Below are 22128 nucleotides of genomic sequence, written 5' to 3'. Positions count from 1 at the left end.
AGAACTTCCATAGTGATGTCCTACACCCTGGGTCAATAAACTGTACAGAAATTATAAAGTTATTAAAGAAGGCAAAAAAGGGGCGGAAGAGTAGGACTCTGAAAATCTCCGGCTCAGAAGCCATGAAGGACAACACTGATAAACTTGCCTGTATTAAAGAAAAGAAGAAACAATTCAAGAGTAAAATGGGCAAAGGGTATGTTCAAAGAAGAAACGAACATATGTGGTTAATAAACAAAAGTAATGCTTAACCTCATTTCTTTCTTAAGATTTTATTTTTAAGTAATCTTTATACCCAACATGGCACTTGAACTCACAACTGCAAGATCAAGAGTCACATGTTCCACCAACTGAGCCAGTTGGGCATCCCTCACCTTAGTTCTAATTAAAGAGATACAAATCAAAATAAGAGATCGCATTTTTTAAATATCTGGCAAAAATTAGGTTTGATAATATCTCTTGCTAAGAGGAAACTGGAACTCTTTTATACTGTGATTCAGCAGGTAAGTTGGTGCAGCTATTTTGGAGGACAATGGGATGCTATCTATCAAAATCTGACTCCATGATTCCACTGTAAGTAACTCTGCATCCACTACACCAACTACCTGATACTGAGGTGCAACACTGTATGAAATGCCAAACACTGGAATAAACAAGATGCCCAGTAACAGCAGTATGGTCAAACAAATCCTGTTACAGTAGCACAGGGGAATATTATGCGGCTGTTTTAAAAAAACCCTCAAAAGCAAAATAATGTGTATCTGAGCTCTGAAGTTAGGTACTATGGATAAGGCTGCTGGTTCTACTGCTTACGAGCTGTTTAATCTTGAGCAAGTTGTTTAAATGCTTTGCCTACCAGTTTCCTCATATATAAAATAAAGATACTAATATTATTTACAGTAAAGCACCTAGAGCAGTGCCTGGCGGAGAGTAAGTATCCAATGTCTATCCGTCTGTCTGTCTCTCTCTCTCTCTCTCTCACACACACACACACACACAATGGTGTATGCATATTAATTTTCTTCCTAGGACACAAGAAATGGTTAACAGCTGCCTTTAGGAAGACTAATGTTCCATTTCATACATTTTCCTCAGTGTCTCAATTTTTTCTATGTGACCTATTTATTGTACTTTCAAAGTGGGAGTGGGGACAACAGACATTGTTAAAACAAAAAAGCAGATTAGAAAGCAGAATGCATAATATGATCAACATTATTGTTTGTTTCTAAAAACATATATAGGGCAGCCTGGTGGCTCATCAGTTTAGCGCTGCCTTTGGCCCGGTGTGTGATCTTGGAGACCCGGGATCGAGTCCCACGTCGGGCTCCCTGCATGGAGCCTGCTTCTCCCTCTGCCTGTGTCTCTGCCTCTCTCTTTCTCTCTCTCTCTTTCATGAATAAATAAAATCTTTAAAAAATAAAAAAATAAAAAAAAACATATATATACATACATGCAAAGAGTTTTTTTTTAAAAGATTTTATTTATTTATTCATGAGAGACAGAGAGAGAGAGAGAGGGGGGAGGCAGAGACATGGGCAGAGGGAGAAGCAGGCTCCATGTAGGGAGCCCGACGTGGGACTCGATCCCGGGTCTCCATGATCATACCCTGGGCCAAAGGCAGGTGCTAAACCGCTGAGCCACCAGGGATCCCCCAAGATATCTTTTTTTTAAGACTTTATTTATTTATTCATGATAAACAGAGAGGCTGCCTGGGAGCCTGATGTGGGGACTCAATCCCGGAACCCTGGGATCATGACCTGAGTCAAAAGCAGACCCTCAACCACTGAGCCACCCAGGGGCCCTGCAGAAGGAGATTAAAAGGATACACAATAGGGATGCCTGGGTGGCTCAGTCGGTGAAGTGATAGACTCTTGATTTCAGCTCAGGTCATGATCTCACAATCGTGGGATCGAGCCCCCTGTGGGGCTCTGTGCTCAGCAAGAAGTCTGCTTGACATTCTCTCTCTCTTTGTCTCTGCCCCTTCCGCTGCTTGCACCCATGCTCTCTCTCAAATAAATAAAATTTTTTTAAAAAAGGATACACAATTATAGGTGCCTGTGATAGAGGATAGTAGAGTTTTTTCTTTATTCTTTCTTTGTATTTTCTTTTTTTTTTTTTAATTTTTTTTTATTTATTTATGATAGTCACACACAGAGAGAGAGAGAGAGAGAGAGGCAGAGACACAGGCAGAGGGAGAAGCAGGCTCCATGCACCGGGAGCCCGACGTGGGATTCGATCCCGGGTCTCCAGGATCGCGCCCTGGGCCAAAGGCAGGCGCCAAACCACTGCGCCACCCAGGGATCCCCTCTTTGTATTTTCTACAATGTTTATAGTTTTTTATCTTTTAATTAATTTTTAAAAATTATTTATTTTTACTTATTTTTTTTTAACAATTTTATTTATTTGAGAGAGATAGAGTAAGCACAGAGGGAGAGTGAGAGGGAAAAGCAGGCTCCCCACAGAGCAGGGAGCCTGATGAGGGATTCGATCCCAGGACCCCAGGATCATGACCTGAGCTGAAGGCAGACGCTCAACCACTGAGCCACCCAGGGGTCCCCACTATAGTGTCTTCAGTAGCCACAAAGATCATCAGTATACAAAGCATAAAGCAATCAAATAAACAAAAACATGAACCCAAATACCTGGCTTTGTGCGGCTTGTTCCATCCAGCTTCTCAGACGCCAAAGTCACAGGCACCACGTCTGCCTTCAGCTCTTCCTTCCCATCAGTGCCCAAGCCTTTCACTATGATGTTCACATTCACCTTCTGACCAGCCCTGGGTTTGACTGCTGGATTCGCATGCTTCCAGAAACGCTGCTTCAAGGCTTCCAGTTCTAGATCCAAACACCAACCAGTATGTCAGTTTTCCACGCTTAAACTCTTTCCTTTAAGATTCCAGTTAAGACTCATAGCTTAAGTTTTTAAGATCAACAAAGTTGTAGGGGGAAAAAAACATCCAAAGACACCAAAAACTCCTTTGCTACTAACACCTCTGTCAAATTCATGTAAGTTAACCCAGACTAATGAAATGTTGCAACTGTTCTTCCTCAAAAATCATTTTAGGGTAGAAATTTATAACTGATGTGTTTTTTTTTTTTTTTTTTAAATTTATGATAGTCACACAGAGAGAGAGAGGCAGAGACATAGGCAGAGGGAGAAGCAGGCTCCATGCACCGGGAGCCCGACGTGGGATTCGATCCCGGGTCTCCAGGATCGCGCCCTGGGCCAAAGGCAGGCACTAAACCGCTGCGCCACCCAGGGATCCCTATAACTGATGTTTCTAAATGTATGCAATGCTTTTTTTTTTTCTAAAGACTTTTAAGGGCAGCCTGGGTGGTTCAGCGGTTTAAGCGACGCCTTCAGTCCAGGGCCTGATCCTGGAGACCTGGGATCGAGTCCCACATCAGGCTCCCTGCGTGGAGCCTGCCTCTCCCTCTGCCTGTGACTCTGCCTCTCTCTCTGTCTCTCATGAATGAATGAATGAATGAAATTTATAAATAAATCTTAAAAAAAAGATTTTTAATTATTTATTTGATATAGAGAGAGGGAGCGTGAGCAAGCACAAGCAGTGGGGGTACAGCAGGCAGAGGGAGAGGAAGAAGCAGGCTTCCTGTAGAGCAGGGAGCTTGATGTGGGGCTCGATCCCAGGACTCCAAGATCATGATCTGAGCTGAAGGCAGATGCTTAACTGACTGAGCCACCCCAAGCACCCTAAATGTATGCAATTCTTGAAAAAAATATATTAAACTGGTAGGACCATTAATAATACCATAATTATTAATCATCCAATGGCTTAATTTTTCATAAGTTCCACCCTTTTAAAAAAAATTCCCTATTCTGAACATTTCACTATTTATTAGCAATCTTACTAAACACAGGGAAGGTCAATTAAAAAAAAAGGGGGGGGCAGCCCCGGTGGCGCAGCGGTTTAGCGCCACCTGCAGCCCAGGGCATGATCCTGGAGTCCTGGGATCGAGTCCCACGTCAGGCTCTCTGCATGGAGCCTGCTTCTCCCTCTACCTGTGTCTCTGCCTCTCTCTCTCTCTCTGCATCTCTATAAATAAATAAATAAAATCTTTAAAAAAATTTAAAAAATATATATATATTAAAAAAAAAGGAAAAAAATGACAATTCATCCAGTGATGTAACCTAGCAACAGGACTAGAAAAGTCTGTTGGTGAGACTGTTAAACTTGTACAATCAATATAATCAGAAAGGAAATTCTATTTACAGGTGGCCTCTATACCACACTTATCTTACGGAGGGGACTATATATACTGGGAGCAGTAGGTTCAGTGGTCCAACGGCAATAGTGCCTCTCCTCACTTCCCCATTGCTGTAATAGCTCAGAATTTCTTTCTCCTTTCTCCCTCAGCTAGCTGCTATCTGGCACCATCACCTGCTGCCTCTGTGGGAGACATCATATCACTGTGGGCTGTTTTAAGAGAGCTGACAGTTACAAACAGAAAAGATTCCTTTGGGGTCGAGGGATCCTGGATATTTTCACAAACTTTCTCTTCTATATAAGATGTCCAGAACACTCCACGTTTGGTTCTTTTTCTAAAATGCACTCGAATTGTATTTTAGTGGTTTTACAGTTACCAGCTAGATGTGGTACTTCCTTCCTTAAAAGGGAACAGAAGAAATGGAAGGAAACCTTTTCATTCTGAGTTCCTAGTATAATCAAGTAGCAAAAATCCAGCTCCAAAGGATGATATGTTTACCTAACAAACAAAAGTGTAAGGAGAGAAGATGTGAGTTTGCACCCGCATGGTGGTTCAGTGAGGCTGGAAGCAATGGCGGGATGGAAGTGGAAAGCCAACAGAAATAGGCAGGTCGTTATTGGCACTAACAGAATAAAACAAATGGATGTGGAGCAAGATTTGCTTGGGACCTAAAATAATAATGAGGCAGAGGAGTTGCCTTCATTCTTCTAGAGAAAGCCAGGGTCCTTAGAGCTCTTCCTCTCCAACACATCAGGACACCTGCTTTCCTTGCCCTTTACTACATGACTCAACCATCTTCCTCCTTGCCCTAGAAATCCTGCTCAGGTTCCTCTCCGTCCACCAGTCTTTTTCCAGGATCCATTCATGTCCTAACTGAAGGGTCTCTGCTCCAGCTTAGGTTTCCACCAGCAGCATGAATCTAAAACTATGCTCATCCCCATTGTTCTTAGTCCAGAAAAACAGAGGAATTAAGGGCAGAGATGATCCTCTACACTATTGCAGGCAGCAGGAGTTACACATTTCTAGTACCCCGATGTTTAGATCTACATGCGTTTTCTCATGGAAACCCTACTCTATGTGAGGTTAAGGAAACTAAGCTGTTCCTACTACTTTTATTCTTAACTCCTTCCAATGTGTCCACCATACTTGCCACCAGATTGACCTCCCCAAAATGAGTATCTGATTGGGTCATTTCCTTTGCTAAAAGTTTTTCAGTGGCCCTCTACTAACAAAAGGCAAAAGTCCAAGCTCCTACCATGGCCTCAAAGCCCTGTATGATCTGGCCTCCAGTTACCCATCCTCAATGCCTTTGCAATCTTCACTCCAGCTCACCAGAACACCCTGTACTTTCTCTTGTCATTGTTGGATCTTTTGTGGGTCTCTTCCCTCTGCCAGGAATGCCCTCCCTCACTTGTCTGCCTTGGTATCTCTACTAGGCTTTCAGGACTCAGCTCTGGTATCAGTTCCTTTCGGAAATGTTCCTGACTCCCCAAGAGACATTCCAAGTGAGGTACCCTTCCTCCAGGCTCAGAGAATACACGCATTTCCTATCCAATCGTGTAATGAATGCTCTGTTTGCCTGTCTGTCACTACTACCAGGCTTTAACTTCCTTGAGAGCAGGGACAATGTCTTGTATACAAAGCATCCGACACCATGCTAAATAAAGGTTTATTGCACAGATAAATAAAAGTTGATCCTAACTTCAGAAATATGGAACTGGCTGGTATGGAAATCCAACTTCGATGTCAAATACTATTTCTGAAGGAAAACATATTCCGACCTAAAAATAAATGCCTACTATGTGCCAGGCACTGTGCTAGTTCCCTATATAAGCCAAGTAATGTTGGAAAAATTACCCAGCCTCTCCAAGTCTCTGTCTCTTCACTGCAAAATAATACCTGGGGCTACGAGAATTAATAACAATAATAGAGAATCTATCAGTGTCTAATGTAGTAGGTACTCATGAAAAAGGTTTCTTCCCTTTCCTGTCTCAGTCCAGAACTGTTTAGAGAGCTTCAAGTCCCAAATAAAAAAAATCTCACAGTGTTTAGTATTGTTAAGTACTCAAGAAATGTTGCTTCCCCCTTTCTTACTCTGGAGCTGTTTAGATAACTCCCACACCACAAAACTTTCCCTCCGTGTTCCGGGCAACAGCTTATTTCCCTGCTTCTTTGCTAATGGAGCTACGTTAGTTCTGTTACACAAACCTTTCACTCCACGTCCTGCTCTGGTTAAACTGACTCACACATCCTCCCAATATGTACCATGCAGAGCTCTTCTTGTCCCTTCGAAGAGTGTCCTTCTCTCCACTTCCAAAAAGCCCACTCATTCAATCAACAGAATCTCTGGGCATAATTTACACACCAGATACTGTCGATGACAGAGCACCTGCCAACCATAAGCTGTTATGGTTACGATGTAAATAATTTCACTAATAATAGAAGTAGGAGCCACTATTTGAGTGCTTCCTTATGCATTTCTATGCCTTACTTCAACAAATCTTCACTATAGTCCTGTGAACTGGATTTTCTTTTTTCTTTCTTTCTTTTTTCCTTAAGGTGCCTCAGAGAGGTCAAATGGCACACTCAAGGTTAAACAATGAGTAGCACAGTCTAGATTCAAACCTTGGTCTTGCTACAGAGTCTAAGCTCTTATCACGCCATATGGCCTCAATGCAGAGGAGGGAACACCCAATTCCGCCTACTAATCAGGAAGTCTACCTAATATGGTAATATTTAAACTCTGTCTTGAAGGAGCATTCATTCATTCACTCATCCAATATAAACGCCTATAATATGTCATCCACTGTGGAAGTACTGGTGATAGAGTAGGGAATAAGCTAGAAGATCCCTATTCAAAGTATAAAAGGAAAGGCAGTGAACAAGTAATTACACCCACCTACTCTTCAAGCCTTCTTCTACCCACCTATTGGAAGAAACTAATCCTTCCTCTAAACTGCCCCAGCACTTTATTCTAAATGTTTCTTTTGGCAAAGACTACTTTTCCCTTTTGTTCATTTAATTTTTCCAATTATCAGTGACACACATTCATTATAGATGTCAATTTCCACCTTCTCTCTGGTATTACTGTTACTTGCATACTTATCTCCCATACGAGAGCGTAAGTAGCTTAAACGTACAATAAATGTCAGATTTCTCTTGGTATGCCCTACAACACCTTGCATGTCATGGATAATTTAATATTTGTTAAATAGTAGGGGAAAAAATAAGCTTTTTGCAAACAATTTACCAAACTAAAAGGTCTCCCTTTAATGGTGAAAACAATGAATAATGCTTTTTTGAATGTCATGCCATACACAACAGCCAATGCATCTCTTTTGTGTACTAACCTATCAACAAGCTTCCTGTTTTAAACAAGGTTGAGAACATTCTGATGGCCTGCCAGATTTATCTAAATAGAATTTTACCAATATCTGGTACAACTACAGCATAAGATCACATGTGGTTATCATTTCCTCCTGCGTTCTCTAGCCTCCACAGGAGCAAATACTAGAAAGCTGCCAGAATAAATTACTCTGGAGGCTCCCCCACAATTCAAAGGATTACCTCTGTTGGTTTCAGGTTCTTCAAGTATCACAAAGGAATCTTCATCAGCACCCAGCCGAGGTTTAATGGAAACATCTACTCCCAGTTGCTTAAGTCTATCCAGTGTGAACCTCCTCACTTTTTCAGGTTGCATAATTATGGATTTAGTTTGCTGCCTGGGCTCTTCCACCTTCTCATCTGCTTCTTCTGTTTTCTTCAGGCCTTCTTCTCCCTCCAGAGAATGAGGTTCAGGTGCCACAAGCCCTCCGGCCTGATACTCTTCATTGTCCTCATTCCCGAGGGAGCTGGATTCCTGCTGAGCCACGTAGCTGTCCTCAGGTGAAGGTCTGTCGTCACTCTGCTTCTGTTTCTCCTGAATTTCTTGCTCTTCACTTCCCATCACATCCTTACTGCAAGACTCCTCTGATCCAGTAGTGATCTGGGCTTCATTTGAAGCTGCAGGGAGTGCATTAATGTCCATTTCATATCCCGCACCTGTTGTCTGCTCAGAATCTTTGCTTTGGTGGTCATTATTCTTCTCGCTTGTATTTGTGGTGTCTATGGATGCTTTGTGATGGCTTGACTGATACTTAGATGACCTAGAGAAGGGAAAATGAGCTGACGTTGAAAATTATCCTAAGTGGGAAACTCTCATCTCAGTATATAATGATATTCAGCTAAATCAGTTTGATGAGTTAGGAATCTGAACTTTTTACACCAGATGTTTATTATAAAACTGAGTATTTGCAAAAATTATAATCACAAGGAAAGAGAGTTCTTACTTCAGTAGTGCCATGGCATTCCCCTGGCAAGTGGGTCGGGGTTTACGTTTGAAGAAATCATGAATGGTTTTATTCTCAGGCATATGATATGGAAGATTAAGCGCAGACTCTATAAAATCAAACAAAAGAAGCAAATAAATTTACTGTATATTCTGAAATGTCACTTCATATCCAGTTAACTAAACAGTACAGTGAAAGCCATCACCAGAAATAGAAAACAATCCTGGCTTTAATAGACAGGATTTTTTTTTTTTAAGATTTTATTTATTTATTCATGAGAGACAGAGAGAGAGAGAGAGAGAGGCAGAGACACAGGCAGAGGGAGAAACAGGCTCCATGCAGGGAGCCCGACATGGGACTCGATCCCGGGTCTCCAGGATCACGCCCTGGGCCAAAGGCAGGCGCCAAACCGCTGAGCCACCAGGGCTGCCCTAATAAAGACAGGATCTAAGTACAAAAGAACTCCCTGAAGACCGGTGGCTTTTAAATCTGGTTGTGAAATCAAACTGATCGTGAATGGCTCACTTGGTTAAGCATCTACCTTGGGCTCAGGTCATGATCTCAGGGTCCTGGGATCAAGCCCCGTGTTGGACTCCCTGCTCAGTGGAGAGTCTGCTTCTCCCTCCACCCCAACTCCGCCATTTGTGCACTCGCGCTCTAACAAAATCTTTAAAAAAATATTTTGCCACGGCCAAGTTGAGCCTACAAAGAAATATTGTGATTTGCCTCAAAGTTACTGTACTCGCTTACGTTACCTCGAACAAGGCGCTGAGTCTCACTATGCAGTCTTTTTAATGCTTCCTTACTTAATCGGGCTGCCTTCCTTTCCTTAAAGAAAACAAAAAATGAGACTACATTAATGCTATTATTCAGAAAGATATTCATCCTTCAAGAGTTTGCCCTTTCCAAGAAAAAGGATGGAGAGGGAAAAGCAAGCACTAATAGATTCAGTACAATATAAACTCAAAGATATCATTTATTTGTAGATCACATAGAATTAATTCAATACAGTCCATATTTGTGTCCCTACCACGTACAAAGCAATATCTTGGGCACCAGGAAACTGTGACAGATTTGATAAAATATTTATCCCTCAGAAATTCACCATCTCCTGGAGAAAGAAAATCAACATGACAATTGTACAGAGCTCTATCTCACCTTCCTTATGGTGCCTTTGGATAGCTCAGTCTCTTCTTCAAATGGATAGACTCCACTTTCCAAAGACAGTTCCTTTTCCTAAAAGAGAAGATTACAAGCTGAAAAATATGGACAAAAATTATACCTAAGGGGCGCCTGGGTGGCTCAGTCGGTTAAGCGACCAAGTCATGATTTTAGCTCAGGTCATGATCTCGTGGGTTATGGGATTCAGCCTTTGTGGGGCTCTGTGTTGAGCAGGGAGTCTGCTTGGCATTCTCTCTCTCTCCCCAGTCCCTCCCCCTACTCACTCGCTCTCTCAAGGAAATAAATCTTTAAAAACATTATTAAAAAAAAATTAAGCTGAAATAAGAGGAAATTGCCTACTCAAAAGATTGCTTTTGTATCCCAACATCACATCACGCTACATTAATAACAAGTCAATAATTATTAAATAGAAAGTTTTAAGCATATAGCATCCCGGGTTACCTAGATAGCTCAGTGGTTGAGCATCTGCCATTAGCTCAGGTTGTGATCCTGAGGTCCTGGGATCGAGTCCCACATCAGGCTCTCCAAAGGGAGCCTGCTTCTCCCTCTGCCTGTGTCTCTGCCTCTCTCGAGACATATTTAAAAATCTTATTTATTTATTTATTTATTTATTTATTTATTTATTTATTTATTTATTTATTTATGATAGACACAGAGAGAGAGAGAGGCAGAGACACAAACAGAGGGAGAAGCAGGCTCCATGCCAGGAGCCCAATGTGGGACTCGATCCCAGGTCTCCAGGATAGCGCCTGGGCCAAAGGCAGGCGCCAAACCGCTGAGTCACCCAGGGATCCCCATATTTAAAAATCTTTAAAAAAATAAACATATAGCATCCCTATAAAGCTTAGAAAAAACTCTGCTGCCTCAAATGGAGCTTGAGCTCTCATTTCTTACACTCCTTTATTATCTTTCCCAATAACTCCCAGGGAGCTAAAGATAATCTTAGCAAGAATAATTGTACTTCCAAACACTCGGGACAATGATGTTTCACTACTGATACCTTCCCAGAAACACTTTTTTTTTTTTTTTTTTAGATTTTATTTCTTTATTTGAGCACACGAGAGAGAACATGTGTGCACAAGCAAGGGGAGAGGCAGAGGGAAAGGGAGAAGCAGACTCCCCACTGAGCAGGGAGGACCATGCGGGACTGGATCCCAGGACCCTAAGATGATGACCTAAGCCAAAGGCAGGCAGTTAACCGACTGAACCACCCAGACGCCCCACCAGAAACACTTTAGGTTCATTTCTTAGAGGCCACAGGATAATAAAACTTATATCTCTGTCCCATTCATACCTGTTTCTTATACAATATAAAGGCTCACTTTTTTCCCCCTGACATTCCTATGAGGGTAGTCAAAATACTAGCTTCCACACAAGTTAGCACGTCTATCACTTGTACTGCCTAATTCCAAAATTAACGGCCAGAAAACTTAAATCAATTGCCACATGTTTTTCTTCAGTTAAAAAAAAAAAAACTTCCAACAGTAAATCAGAAAATAAAGCAAAGGTTAGAAGCAGTGAGTTAGCTCTTACGCAATCATCTTTTACTTGCCTTGTGCTTTTTTACTTTGTTTTTCACAGCTGCCCTTATTGATTCCAAAGACTCTTCGTCTTCCAATGCAGAGTTAGTTTCCTCCTCCTCCAACCCAGTTTCAAAAAGGTCTTTATCCACGAGAAGACAGCCACTATCATTAAATGGCTGTTTCACATCATCTTCCTGGATAATGCATAAAGAAAAAAGCTAAATCCAATCACTCAAACTCCAATATTCCACAATATAATAAGCTAATTTGGATCAGGCAATGAAAAGCCCATAGTACATCAATAGACAAATATATGGCATTTTGTTTTTTATTTATTTTATTATTATTTTTTAATATATGGCATTTTTGAACAGTCTCCTGGGCCCCTACCCACAGTCATCCTTTGAGGTCCATGCTGTGATTTTACTGCCCAAAACCAACTTAATAAACAGTATATATATTTTTTGCAAAATCAATTAAATACTTATTAAGCAACTACTTTATAAAACTTGAAGATGGTTTCTCTAGGCAGCAAACCAGACTTGACATATGGATGCCTAAAAAATTCTCCTCTGAAAGTTAATTTTCATCAAATCAGAAGCAGCAGTTATTCCATACGCTTGCAAAGAAAATCAGAAATCTACTTTATTTGGAAGTGTCCCCTATTTATCTAAAATGGAGAATGAGACCAGCAAGTTTTAAATTCCATTATCTCAATACTTGCAACGCAAAACAATCAACTCAAAGCTATATTCTGGGTGCAGAAACCTCAAGAACTAAAAGCAACTTGCTCTAAGATGTTAAGTTCATCCACCTTAGAAAGAACAAATTTGTTCTTTTAAACATACCTCACTTTTCATTTCCTTCTTTTTTAGCTGCCTGATTTTTTCCATCTTTTTTTCCTCTTTCTCAAGTCTTCTCTTTGATTTTACTTTTGCTTTTCCTTCAATTCCTTCTTTATCACGTTTGGGTTTTTTGGAAATCTTTCTGTCGACTGTGAAGTCCACAGAGTTTTCAGATTGGAGACTCTGCTCTAAGCAAGGCATCACCTGGGTTTCAAGATTTTCCTGATACAAAGACTCCTCGATGTCACTTTCAGCACTGTCTGCCAGAGTTTTGTAAATCCTTCTGACTTTTCCATTTTTTCCGGCATATAAATTCTCTTTATTTTCCTCCTCAACACTATCATAGGGAGTTTGCTCTGGGGAGGCATTTGTGTCCTCTCTCTCAGAATCACTGTCTTGTAGCACCTTCTTGCTTTTCAATTTCTTACTCGTGAATATCTCTTCATCTGAATCTGGAGGAAACAATTTTTTTTAGAGGTCTACTGTCATTCGGCCCTCCTCCTAGTCCCACTGCTCTTCAAAAATATCCAATTATCCAAGTGCTATGTCACCTTGTGAAATTATGTAACTACCACTAAGAACTGATTGTAGCAAAGCAAATCTAAAAATAGGTTTTGAAAAACATTTTCCCTAGAAAAATGTCTCTTACTGAGAAATGTAATTATATATATTTACAAAGTGTAAAGTTGTTCTAATTCTTCTGGCAGATGTTAAAAATCCTTTTATTAAAGGATGAATGCATGCAACAAGGCAATGTGGTAGCTTCTAGACATTTTATACATTTAATAACATAATAGAAATAGCTAATGTCAAAAGGCTACAAGCACTATTATTTTGTTTATATAATAAATAAGACAAATAATACGGTTAAGAATAATTTAACGAAACAAAAGGATAATGAAATTAATCCAGTCCACTTACAACCCAAGCTCCTACATTCTATTCTTAAAAATAAATCACTATTTACAAACCTCCATCACTCAAGGGCACAATTGTTTCACAGCTGCCTTGTCCACTGTCTGAAGGACTATTGGCTCCTTCCTGTGAAATGAGCTTTGGATCACTGATTTCTAGGTGAACCTAGAAAATGAGAACACACTTTGCATTAACTAGCTGATGACAAAAAGCTCTAAATATCTAATGATTCACAAATCATCATAGGACCATAAGACTCAAGTAAGGAAAAGACCAATACAATGGTTCAAAGAAGGGATGACATTAAGAATTACTGCACAAGGGGTGTCTGGCTGGTTTGGTTCAGTGGAACATAAGACTCTCAATCTTGGAATTGTGGGTTCAATCCCCAGGATGAGTGTAGAGATTACTTAAAAATAAAACCTTAGGGGCAGCCCGGGTGGCTCAGTGGTTCAGAGCCACCTTCAGCCCAGGGCGTGACCTCGGAGACCCAGGATCGAGTCCCACGTTGGGCTCCCTGCATGGAGCCTGCTTCTCCCTCTGCCTGTATCTCTGCGTCTCTATGAATAAATAAATAAAATCTTTTAAAAAATAAAATAAGGGGATCCCTGGGTGGCTCAGCGGTTTGGCGCCTGCCTTCAGCCCAGGGCATGATCCTGGAGTCCCGGGATCAAGACCCACATCGGGCTCCCTGCACGGAGCCTGCTTCTCCTTCTGCCTGTGTCTCTGCCTCTCTCTGTGTGTCTCTCATGAATAAATGAATGAATGAATGAATAAATAAATAAATAAATATTTAAAATAAATAAATAAATAAAATCTTTAAAAAAAGGAATTATTGAACAAAAAAATTCATTGTTCATCTTTGAAGAGTGCTACAGAATCAATGCTTTGAGTAAGGTACATAAACCAAAAGAATTAAGCATTTATTACACATTTTTTGTTTGAAATGTTTCTCAGTATATCCAAATGACATGTTAAATAACATCACAGAGATGCAATCCAGATGTGAAAAACTCTGTAGTACAAACTGTGGATTTCCTTAACAGTAAACTGCAAGAAAAAAAGACAAATGGGGAGATCTATATGGAGTTAAGATACACACACATCAACAATTGCAATATGCAGACTTTGGATCCTGATTCAAATAAACTGAAAGTATATGTATATGTGACTCAAAGAAATCTGAACACTAACTAGATATTTAGTATTAAACAACAATTGTGAATTTTTTAGGTGTAGTAATAATATTTGTGGTTATCTGTTTTGGGAAGTCCTTTATCGTAGAGATTAATAATGAAATATTTGTGGATGAAATGAGGTCTGAAATATGCTTCCAAATAATCCAGTGAGGGGGAAAGTGGGTGAGACTATAAATGAAACAAGACTGACATGATTTGATAACTTGAAGTTAGGTGATAGGTTCTTTTTACCAACTTTGCTGTGTTCATGTAGGTTTCAAATTTCCCAAATAAAACCATTTTAAAAGTCACAAATAAAAAACATGAGCAGGACGGTGTTAGGTGACTTGACTAGTTAGCAACCAGGCTGACCCTAGAGGCCAGATCTCCTACATACTTGGCTTTCTTTTCTTTTTTCTTTTTTTTTTTTTTTAAGATTTTATTTATTTATTCATGAGAGACAGAGAGAGACAGAGAGAGAGAGAGAGGCAGAGATACAGGCAGAGAGAGAAGCAGGCTCCATGCAGGGAGCCTGACGTGGGACTCGATCCCAGGTCTCCAGGGTCTTGCCCTAGGCTGAAGGCGGGCGCTAAATCCCTGAGCCACCGGGGCTGCCCATCCTTGGCTTTCTTAGGGCTCTGAATCCAATTAAGGGGGGGTGGGGTGTGCATGTGTGTAAATATTAACATCTGTACTGTAGTCGGGCAACTTCCCACCTTAATGATTTCTCAAACAACTATTAAATTGATTTAAATGTCTGGTACAGTTATTTGAATAATAACTAGGGTAACAGGCACTGAGGAGCCCCTGAGGATCATCACGCATGTGCTGAGTTCTCCCAACAACCTAAACAGTTAAGATTCTTTGTGGGTGCAGAAACTGAGTTTGGCAACCACATAACTCAGCACATGGTGATGCTCCTCATCACCGAATTCCGGGCAGTTTGTACCAATATCAGCAACAGCCACCGCCAGGAACAGGGTGAGGACAAAGTCCAGTCTCAAAACCTCGGTCATCAAGATTAATACCTTAGTGCAATATTTTTTTTTTGTCGTTATTTATTTATTTTACAATACTTTTTTCTAAAAATAAATGGAACTGGCAAGCTATGGCTCACGAGGTCAGCCAACCACTTTTGCTAAATTTTTTTTTTTTTTTGCTAATAAAATTTTTATTGAAACCAGGGCCAGGATTTAGGGGGAGGTGCAGAAGCGCAAGCGCAGGCAGGGGCTGGCTTGCTTGCTTGCTGTATCTAAGATTTTAAAATACTGGATTAGGGATCCCTGGGTGGTGCAGCGGTTTGGCGCCTGCCTTTGGCCCAGGGCGCGATCCTGGAGACCCAGGATCGAATCCCACGTCGGGCTCCCTGCATGGAGCCTGCTTCTCCCTTTGCCTGTGTCTCTGCCTCTCTCTCTCTCTCTATCATAAAAAATAAAATAAAATACTGGATTAAAACACTATCTCGATTACGGAGTTTTGGGTAGCCCTCTTAAAGGTGCCCCCAAGGCTGGTGACTCCCCTGGTCCCAGCCACACGACCTCAGAGCCCCAGCGCAGACCCCGCCTCCCGGAGGCCCCGCTCCGGAGCAGACCCCGCCTCCCACTTCCGGGGAACCGCGCCCCGCCCAGCAGCCCAGGTGCTTCTGCGCCTGCGCCGTCCTGTTGGGGGAAGGGAGACAGACGAGGAAGAGCCCCCGCAGCAGGAAACGCGCCGCAGGGGCGGCCGGGCGGGCGGAGGAGCTGCGGGGAGGCCGGCTGCGCTCGCCGCAGGAGTCAGGAGCGACGCGGCCAGCCCGGCGCCCGGCGGGAGCGGAGAGCCGCGAGCCCGCGGGGCCGTGGGAGCCTCCCAGCAGCCTGAGCGCGCCGCCGCCGCCGCGGGGCACGCCGGGAGCTGTAGTCCTCTCCGCCTCCGCGCTCCGCTCGGGCCGGCTCGACCCTTACCCATCCCCGCCCCTGGGCGCCGGGCCTCGGCAGCCGCGGACGACGGCCTGTGCACTAACTCACCTCAGAAACCACTTCGCCGGGCATGACTCCGGCCTCTCCCGCGCTGCGCTGTGACGGGGCAGGTCTCGCGTTCCCGTAGCGCGGGCGCAGCGGCTCCCGCAACGCTGTTCGAGCTTTCGCGCCCAGCCAGCGCGGAGGCCCCGCCCCAACGACCTGCACCAATCCGGAGGCGGCTTTCTGCGCGAGGCCACGCCCCCGAGCTGTCCTACCAATCAGGAAGCGGCGCCTGCCAGACTCGCAAATAGAACCCGGGTCGGCTTGGCGGGTCCCGGCTGCTCCAGTCCCTGCGAGCTCAGGGCGGCCGGTGCCCCGTCTGCGGGACGGTCGGGCCCTCTGGCCTTGCAAGGCCCTACCTGGGGAGCGGTGGCTTTGACCTTTGGCCCTTGCTGCAGCGCATGTTGAGGAGTAAGCCCTTCAAGCGGGAAGATCCCTGGGCCACTTCTAGAAGACACCTGCGGGGGTTTTCTCCGGGACCTCCATCCCGGGAGCAGCTGCGTCCCACTGCTCCTTGTACACGGAGCATTCACGCCCCTGAGCATCGACGAAAGTTCTATGGGCTTCTCAGATACCAAAGAATATCCTTGGATGGCCTTTACAATTTTATTTTTTTTTAAAGATTTTATTTATTTATTTATTCATGAAAGACACACAGAGAGAGAGAGGCAGAGACCCAGGCAGAGGGAGAAGCAGGATCCATGCAGGGAGCCCCACGTGGGACTCAATCCCGGGTCTCAAGGATCATGCCCTGGGCCAAAGGCAGGTGCTAAACCGCTAAGCCACCCAGGGATCCCCTATAATTTTATTTAAAGTTAATTTGAGGATGTAGGAAAATACCTACCCATCCACTCCTCGACTCCTCAGACAAGGCAGGAATGAAGAATAAAAGGTCTGGAGTCAGACTAATCCCAGACGATTCTAATTCCTTGTGACTATGCTGGTTACCGTCTTTTTGCCCCTCCAGGTCCATTCTCATTCCTTATCCTGCTCTGCCCAGGCCAGGCTGACCACTCCCGGCTGTACTACCCAAGCCCCCTTGCCCTCTGGCTTCCGGTTGAGTCAAGTTCCTGGAAGGGACTTTACAAGATGACTGTAAGCAGGAAGTCAGAGGGCACCAAGAAGGGAAGGCCGCAGTAGTTACCATCCTTCCCTACTTCACTCTCATGATCTTATCCATTGATAGGTGACCAACTCATCTGAATTTTCCCACGACTTTTCCAGTTTATTTTTTTTAAGATTTTATTTATTTATTCATGAGAAACACAGAGAGAGAGGCAGAGACACAGGCAGAGGGAGAAGCAGGCTCCATGCAGGGAGCCTGATGTGGGACTCGATCCTGGGACTCCAGGATCACGCCCTGAGCCAAAGGTAGATGCTCAACCACTGAGCCACCCAGGCATTCCACTTTCCCAGTTTTAGCGTTGAGAGTCCACCTCCCGAGAATCTCAGTCCCAGGCAAACCAGGATAGTTACCTTAACTCCTGGCTTCCTCTTCCAAGTTTCCAGCTTTAGCTGGATTCAGATAAAAATTCTCTTTCCTCATCTTTATTTCTTTACCTCCCCACCACTTCTCAACCCACTTTTTCTCCCCACATCAAGACCCCGCTATACATCCTCTTCTCTCCTATCCATCTAGCCACATTTTCACCCACTTTGCTATTTCTACACTGATGATTTCCAAATATACATTTATAGCGCTCCTCCTTCATATCTACAGGGCTAACATTTATCGGAGGCTTACCCTGAGACAGAAACGGTTGCAAGAATTTTGCAAACATCTTATTTAGTCTTCAGAATAAGTTTGTAAGGTAGGTAATGCTACTGTCTCTACTTTAGCGGGACAGTAAACCTTTAAAAGGCTAGTAACTGATGGAGCCAATATTCACACCCTGCTCAATCTGACTCCAGAGCTCATACTCTTCAGAGAGGCCTTGCCTGAGCCACACTCTCCACTATCTCTCCATCCCCTGCTCTGTTTTCCCCAATAACAAGTCTGCCTGAAATTTTATTTTTATCTATTTGTATATTGTTGCTCCAGGAGGTCAAATACTTTCCTTTACCACCATATCCTCACTATCTAGAATAGTTGGAGCATGATGAGAATGATCTGAAGAGCTGGTAACAAGGTTACTGAACCCCACTCACTCCCAGAGTTTCTGATTTAGTATGTCTGATGTGAGGCCCAAGAATTTTATTTTTTTTAATGTTTTATTTATTTATTCATAAGAGAGAGAGGGAGAGAGAGGCAGAGACACAAGTAGAGGGAGAAGCAGGCTCCATGCAGGGAGCCCGACGTGGGACTCGATCCCGGGTCTCCAGGATGGTGCCCTGGGCTGAAGGCGGCGCTAAACCACTGAGCCACCGGGGCTGCCCGAATTTTCTTTTTTTTTTTTTTTAAAGATTTTTTTAAAAATGTATTCATTTGAGAGAGAGAGCAAGAGAGCACAAGCTGCGGGGAAGGAGCAGAGGGAGAAGCAGGCTCCCTGGTGAGCAGGGATTTCCCCTATGCAGGGCTGGATCCAGCACCCCAGGATCATGACCTGAACCCAAGGCAGGTTCTCAACCGACTGAGCCACTCAGGTGCCCCCAACACCCGAGAATTTCCATTTCCAACAAGTTTCCAGATGATGCTTATATGCTGGTATGGAGACCACACTTTGAGAACCAAGGGCTTAAAACATACCTGGTTCATGATAGGGAAATCAATATTTCTTTTTTTTTTTTTAAGATTTATTTATTTATTTATGACAGACAGAGAAAGAGAGGCAGACACAGGAGGAGGGAGAAGCAGGCTCCATGCCGGGAGCCCGATGTGGGACTTGATCCCAGGACTCCAGGATCGCGCCCTGGGCCAAAGGCAGGCGCTAAACCGCTGAGCCACCCAGGGATCCCTGAAATCAATATTTCTTGAACTAATTTGGTCACGATAACTATATTATTCTTGAACACCCTTTGGAAGTGAGACAAGACTCTTATATTAGCATTTTCAGAAGTAATTAGCATTTTTCGCTTTGAAGAACACCTATTCAGTCACCAGAAAAACAAAGAAAGAGAGCTCCGATTTGGATAATGAGCAGAATGGTGAGTTGGAAAGGGGAAATCTTTTATCCTATATATTAACTTCCGCTAATCTAAAGCAAGTCTGTATTTGGACTTAGTGATCTTTATTCTCAATTTTGATCTTTGGCACCATAATCCATCACTCACCAATTTAGAAACCTGGGAGTCACATTGACTCCTCTCTGTCTCTTGACTCTCAAGGTGAGTCATCCAGCAAACTCTGTTTATGAAGCTGATGGCAGTAAGAGAAATCTCTGCAGTGTTCACTTCGTGGAGATTAGCCTGAACCTGTCCAATAAAGGGTTTTGTAAACTGAGACAAGTCGTTTAGTTTCTCAGAGCCTTGTTTTTATTATTTATAAGTAGAAAACACTGGCTGCAGTCCAATCAGATCAGATGGATTCTCAGTGGGCTTAATTGGCAGATCACCTGGACACTCGGTACAGGAAATATTTTGCAGTACTGACCACGCCTAATCTGGTCATAGGAATTAGGAAACGTTTTCGCCACTAAAATCTATCCTTATGTCACAGAAAATCAATATTTAAAAAAAAAAGGAATTCTGAGATTACATGTCTATGAAAAAATGCCACAGGATTTAACATTCCAAAGTTGTATTTATTTGCTCACTGGAAGACAAAAGCAGACTCCAAAGGCATATGGAAGTTTTGGAGGGAGAAAGTTAATTAAATTATATGTATTTTATTTTCACCTTTTCTACAAATTGAGAAAGCCTCCCATGTTAAAGTTTTAGTACTACTATTCCTCTGGAGTGTGAGAAATGGCTTGCTTTTCTCAAGTCCTGGACGGCTGAATCTTTATTCCTGGAGAAGCACTGCCACCAAGTGGCAGGCCTTCATCGTGTCAGTCCATCTATTGCCTGCAGCCACTCTATTCAAAAAAACCTTTTTTTTTTTTTCATTTTGAAATTATTCAAAGAGTTGTTTAACTTTTTTTTTGGTGCAGTGAAATACTTACATCTCCCAGAATCTGCTTTCAAAAATAATTTCATCCTGAAATTCCATACAGTTTAACCTTCTCCTGGGGAGGGCTGTGCTGTAAGGCCAGGGTTGTTTTTATGGCTTAATTTAAGTACCCCCCTGACCCTGAGAAAGGGCACAGGACCTGACACATGATGGGTGCTTACTAAATAATTGTTGAATGAATGAAATACTGAATGAATTAATTTAATGAATTAAAATACTGTGGCCTAAAAAACAGCAACAACAACAACAAAAAACCTATCAGGGCATTTTCCCAAGGCATGACAGCATACACACCATCAGCTATTTTGCATGCAGTGGCTCCTTGAGTGCAACTTTTGGCAAGCTCAAGTGTCTAGCAAATATTCCTCTGCTCCTTGAACAAACCTTGAGCATCTATTTTGAGCCTATCCTAAACACAGAGAATATAAAAATAAATAAAATACAGTCTTGTTCTCAGAGAACTTCCCATTGTTGGTTGGAGGCAGGCAAATAAGCACACATGTGTAGTTGTAGAAGTGCATAAGAGAGGGACGCCTGGTGACACAGCGGTTGAGCATCTGTCTACAGCCCAGGATGTGATCCTGGAGCCTGGGATCGAGTCCCACCCACATTGGGCTCCCGGCAAGGAACCCGCTTCTCCATCTATCTCTCTGCCTTTCTCTGTGTGTCTCTCATAAATCAATAAAAATATATTTTTTTAAAGTAGCGTGTATGAGTAGCTGTGGGGCCCCGAGAAAGGCCCCCGACTTTGCCTGGGGTAAGCCAGGGGGAGTTGACTACTGGACTGAGTTTCAAAGATGGATTGGGGTTCTCTAGGCTGGCATAGGGAGGAGAAGGCATTTCAGGTATGCGTAGGGGCTTGATAAAGCATGTTGTGTTTGGGGAACTGAAAGTAGGACAGTATGACTAGAGCCCAGGGTATGTGTTAGGGGGCAGGGGAATGGCCAGGATGAAGGCTGAGAGTTAAACAGGGAATGAAAAAATCTGGAATGCTATGCTTCCAATTCAGTTTTTAGACGATATAATCTGGGCATCTGGGGGTGGGGGTGAGGGTTGCAAAGAAGGAGAGCAACGTGGTTAGATACATGTTTGAGAAAGATTATTCTGGCAGGGTATGAAGGCTGGATTGGAAGGGAATTAGAGGCAGGGAGACCAGTTGTCTAGGTGGGAGATTATAGAGGCCTGAAATAGGTCAATGATAGTAACAATGGAGAGGAGATGGATTGGGAAAGAAGCAATTAGGAGGAGGGCTTGTTGGATGATTCACTTTGAGGGGCGAGGGACAGTAGAATCAATATGCTCCACATGACTCCCAGGTTTTCAGATAGGTGGCTGACCAATTACGGGGCCATTCATCAAAAGTAATAATATACATAACTAATTCCAAATAGAGGCTCACTTTACCTTGACCCCAAAGCTTGGTTAATATGTAGAGCAAAAGGTTTCCCCCTCTGTCCACACATCGTCCCAATTGGAGCTCTCTCTCTTAGCTTTCCTGGTGATTGAAGAAGTGCTCCCCAGGCACAGGTCCATCTCTCTGCTCCATTTCCAAATTGCTCTCCATGCACTACCCAGAACCTCAGCTCAGCAGCTTTTTGTTTCCTGCTCATATATTTTGTCCTTAATTTTCTTTCCTTTCTGGGGGAAATGTGTAAGAAAAATTCATCTGCTCTGCCTTATTATCCTTTTTCCTCAGGCTTTTGGCCTCCATTTTTGTAAAAACCAAATCTTTTCATGCCCCAACCCTTCCCTAAAGCCCTATAGACACTTAATGACTTGGTGGTATGAAGCGTTTATTGAGACATCAGTATCCTCAGCACTTGGTCAATTGTATCTCAATCACATATTCCTCAACCAGCCTAGGAAGACTCTGCCCATATATGTAT

At 43.0% G+C, this 22128-nt stretch overlaps 1 protein-coding gene across 1 annotated transcript in view; it reads right to left on the bottom strand.

Moving 5' to 3' along the window:
• The window catches only part of CLSPN (claspin), a 29981-nt gene extending 13630 nt beyond the window's left edge, over positions 1-16351 (bottom strand). The window contains exons 1-9 of the mRNA XM_025991760.2: positions 16201-16351; positions 13076-13184; positions 12108-12556; positions 11289-11453; positions 9713-9790; positions 9310-9382; positions 8555-8663; positions 7794-8371; positions 2643-2834 (exon numbers count right to left, since the gene is read on the bottom strand). Coding sequence (XP_025847545.1) covers positions 2643-2834; positions 7794-8371; positions 8555-8663; positions 9310-9382; positions 9713-9790; positions 11289-11453; positions 12108-12556; positions 13076-13184; positions 16201-16224 — 1777 coding nt within the window. The 5' untranslated portion in view covers positions 16225-16351. The remainder of the gene's footprint in view (positions 1-2642; positions 2835-7793; positions 8372-8554; positions 8664-9309; positions 9383-9712; positions 9791-11288; positions 11454-12107; positions 12557-13075; positions 13185-16200) is intronic.
• Positions 16352-22128: the final 5777 nt, after the last annotated feature.

The sequence above is a fragment of the Vulpes vulpes genome, chromosome 10 (assembly GCF_048418805.1).
Source record: "Vulpes vulpes isolate BD-2025 chromosome 10, VulVul3, whole genome shotgun sequence".
NCBI lineage: Eukaryota > Metazoa > Chordata > Mammalia > Carnivora > Canidae > Vulpes > Vulpes vulpes.
This window is presented reverse-complemented; position numbering and strand designations above follow the sequence as displayed.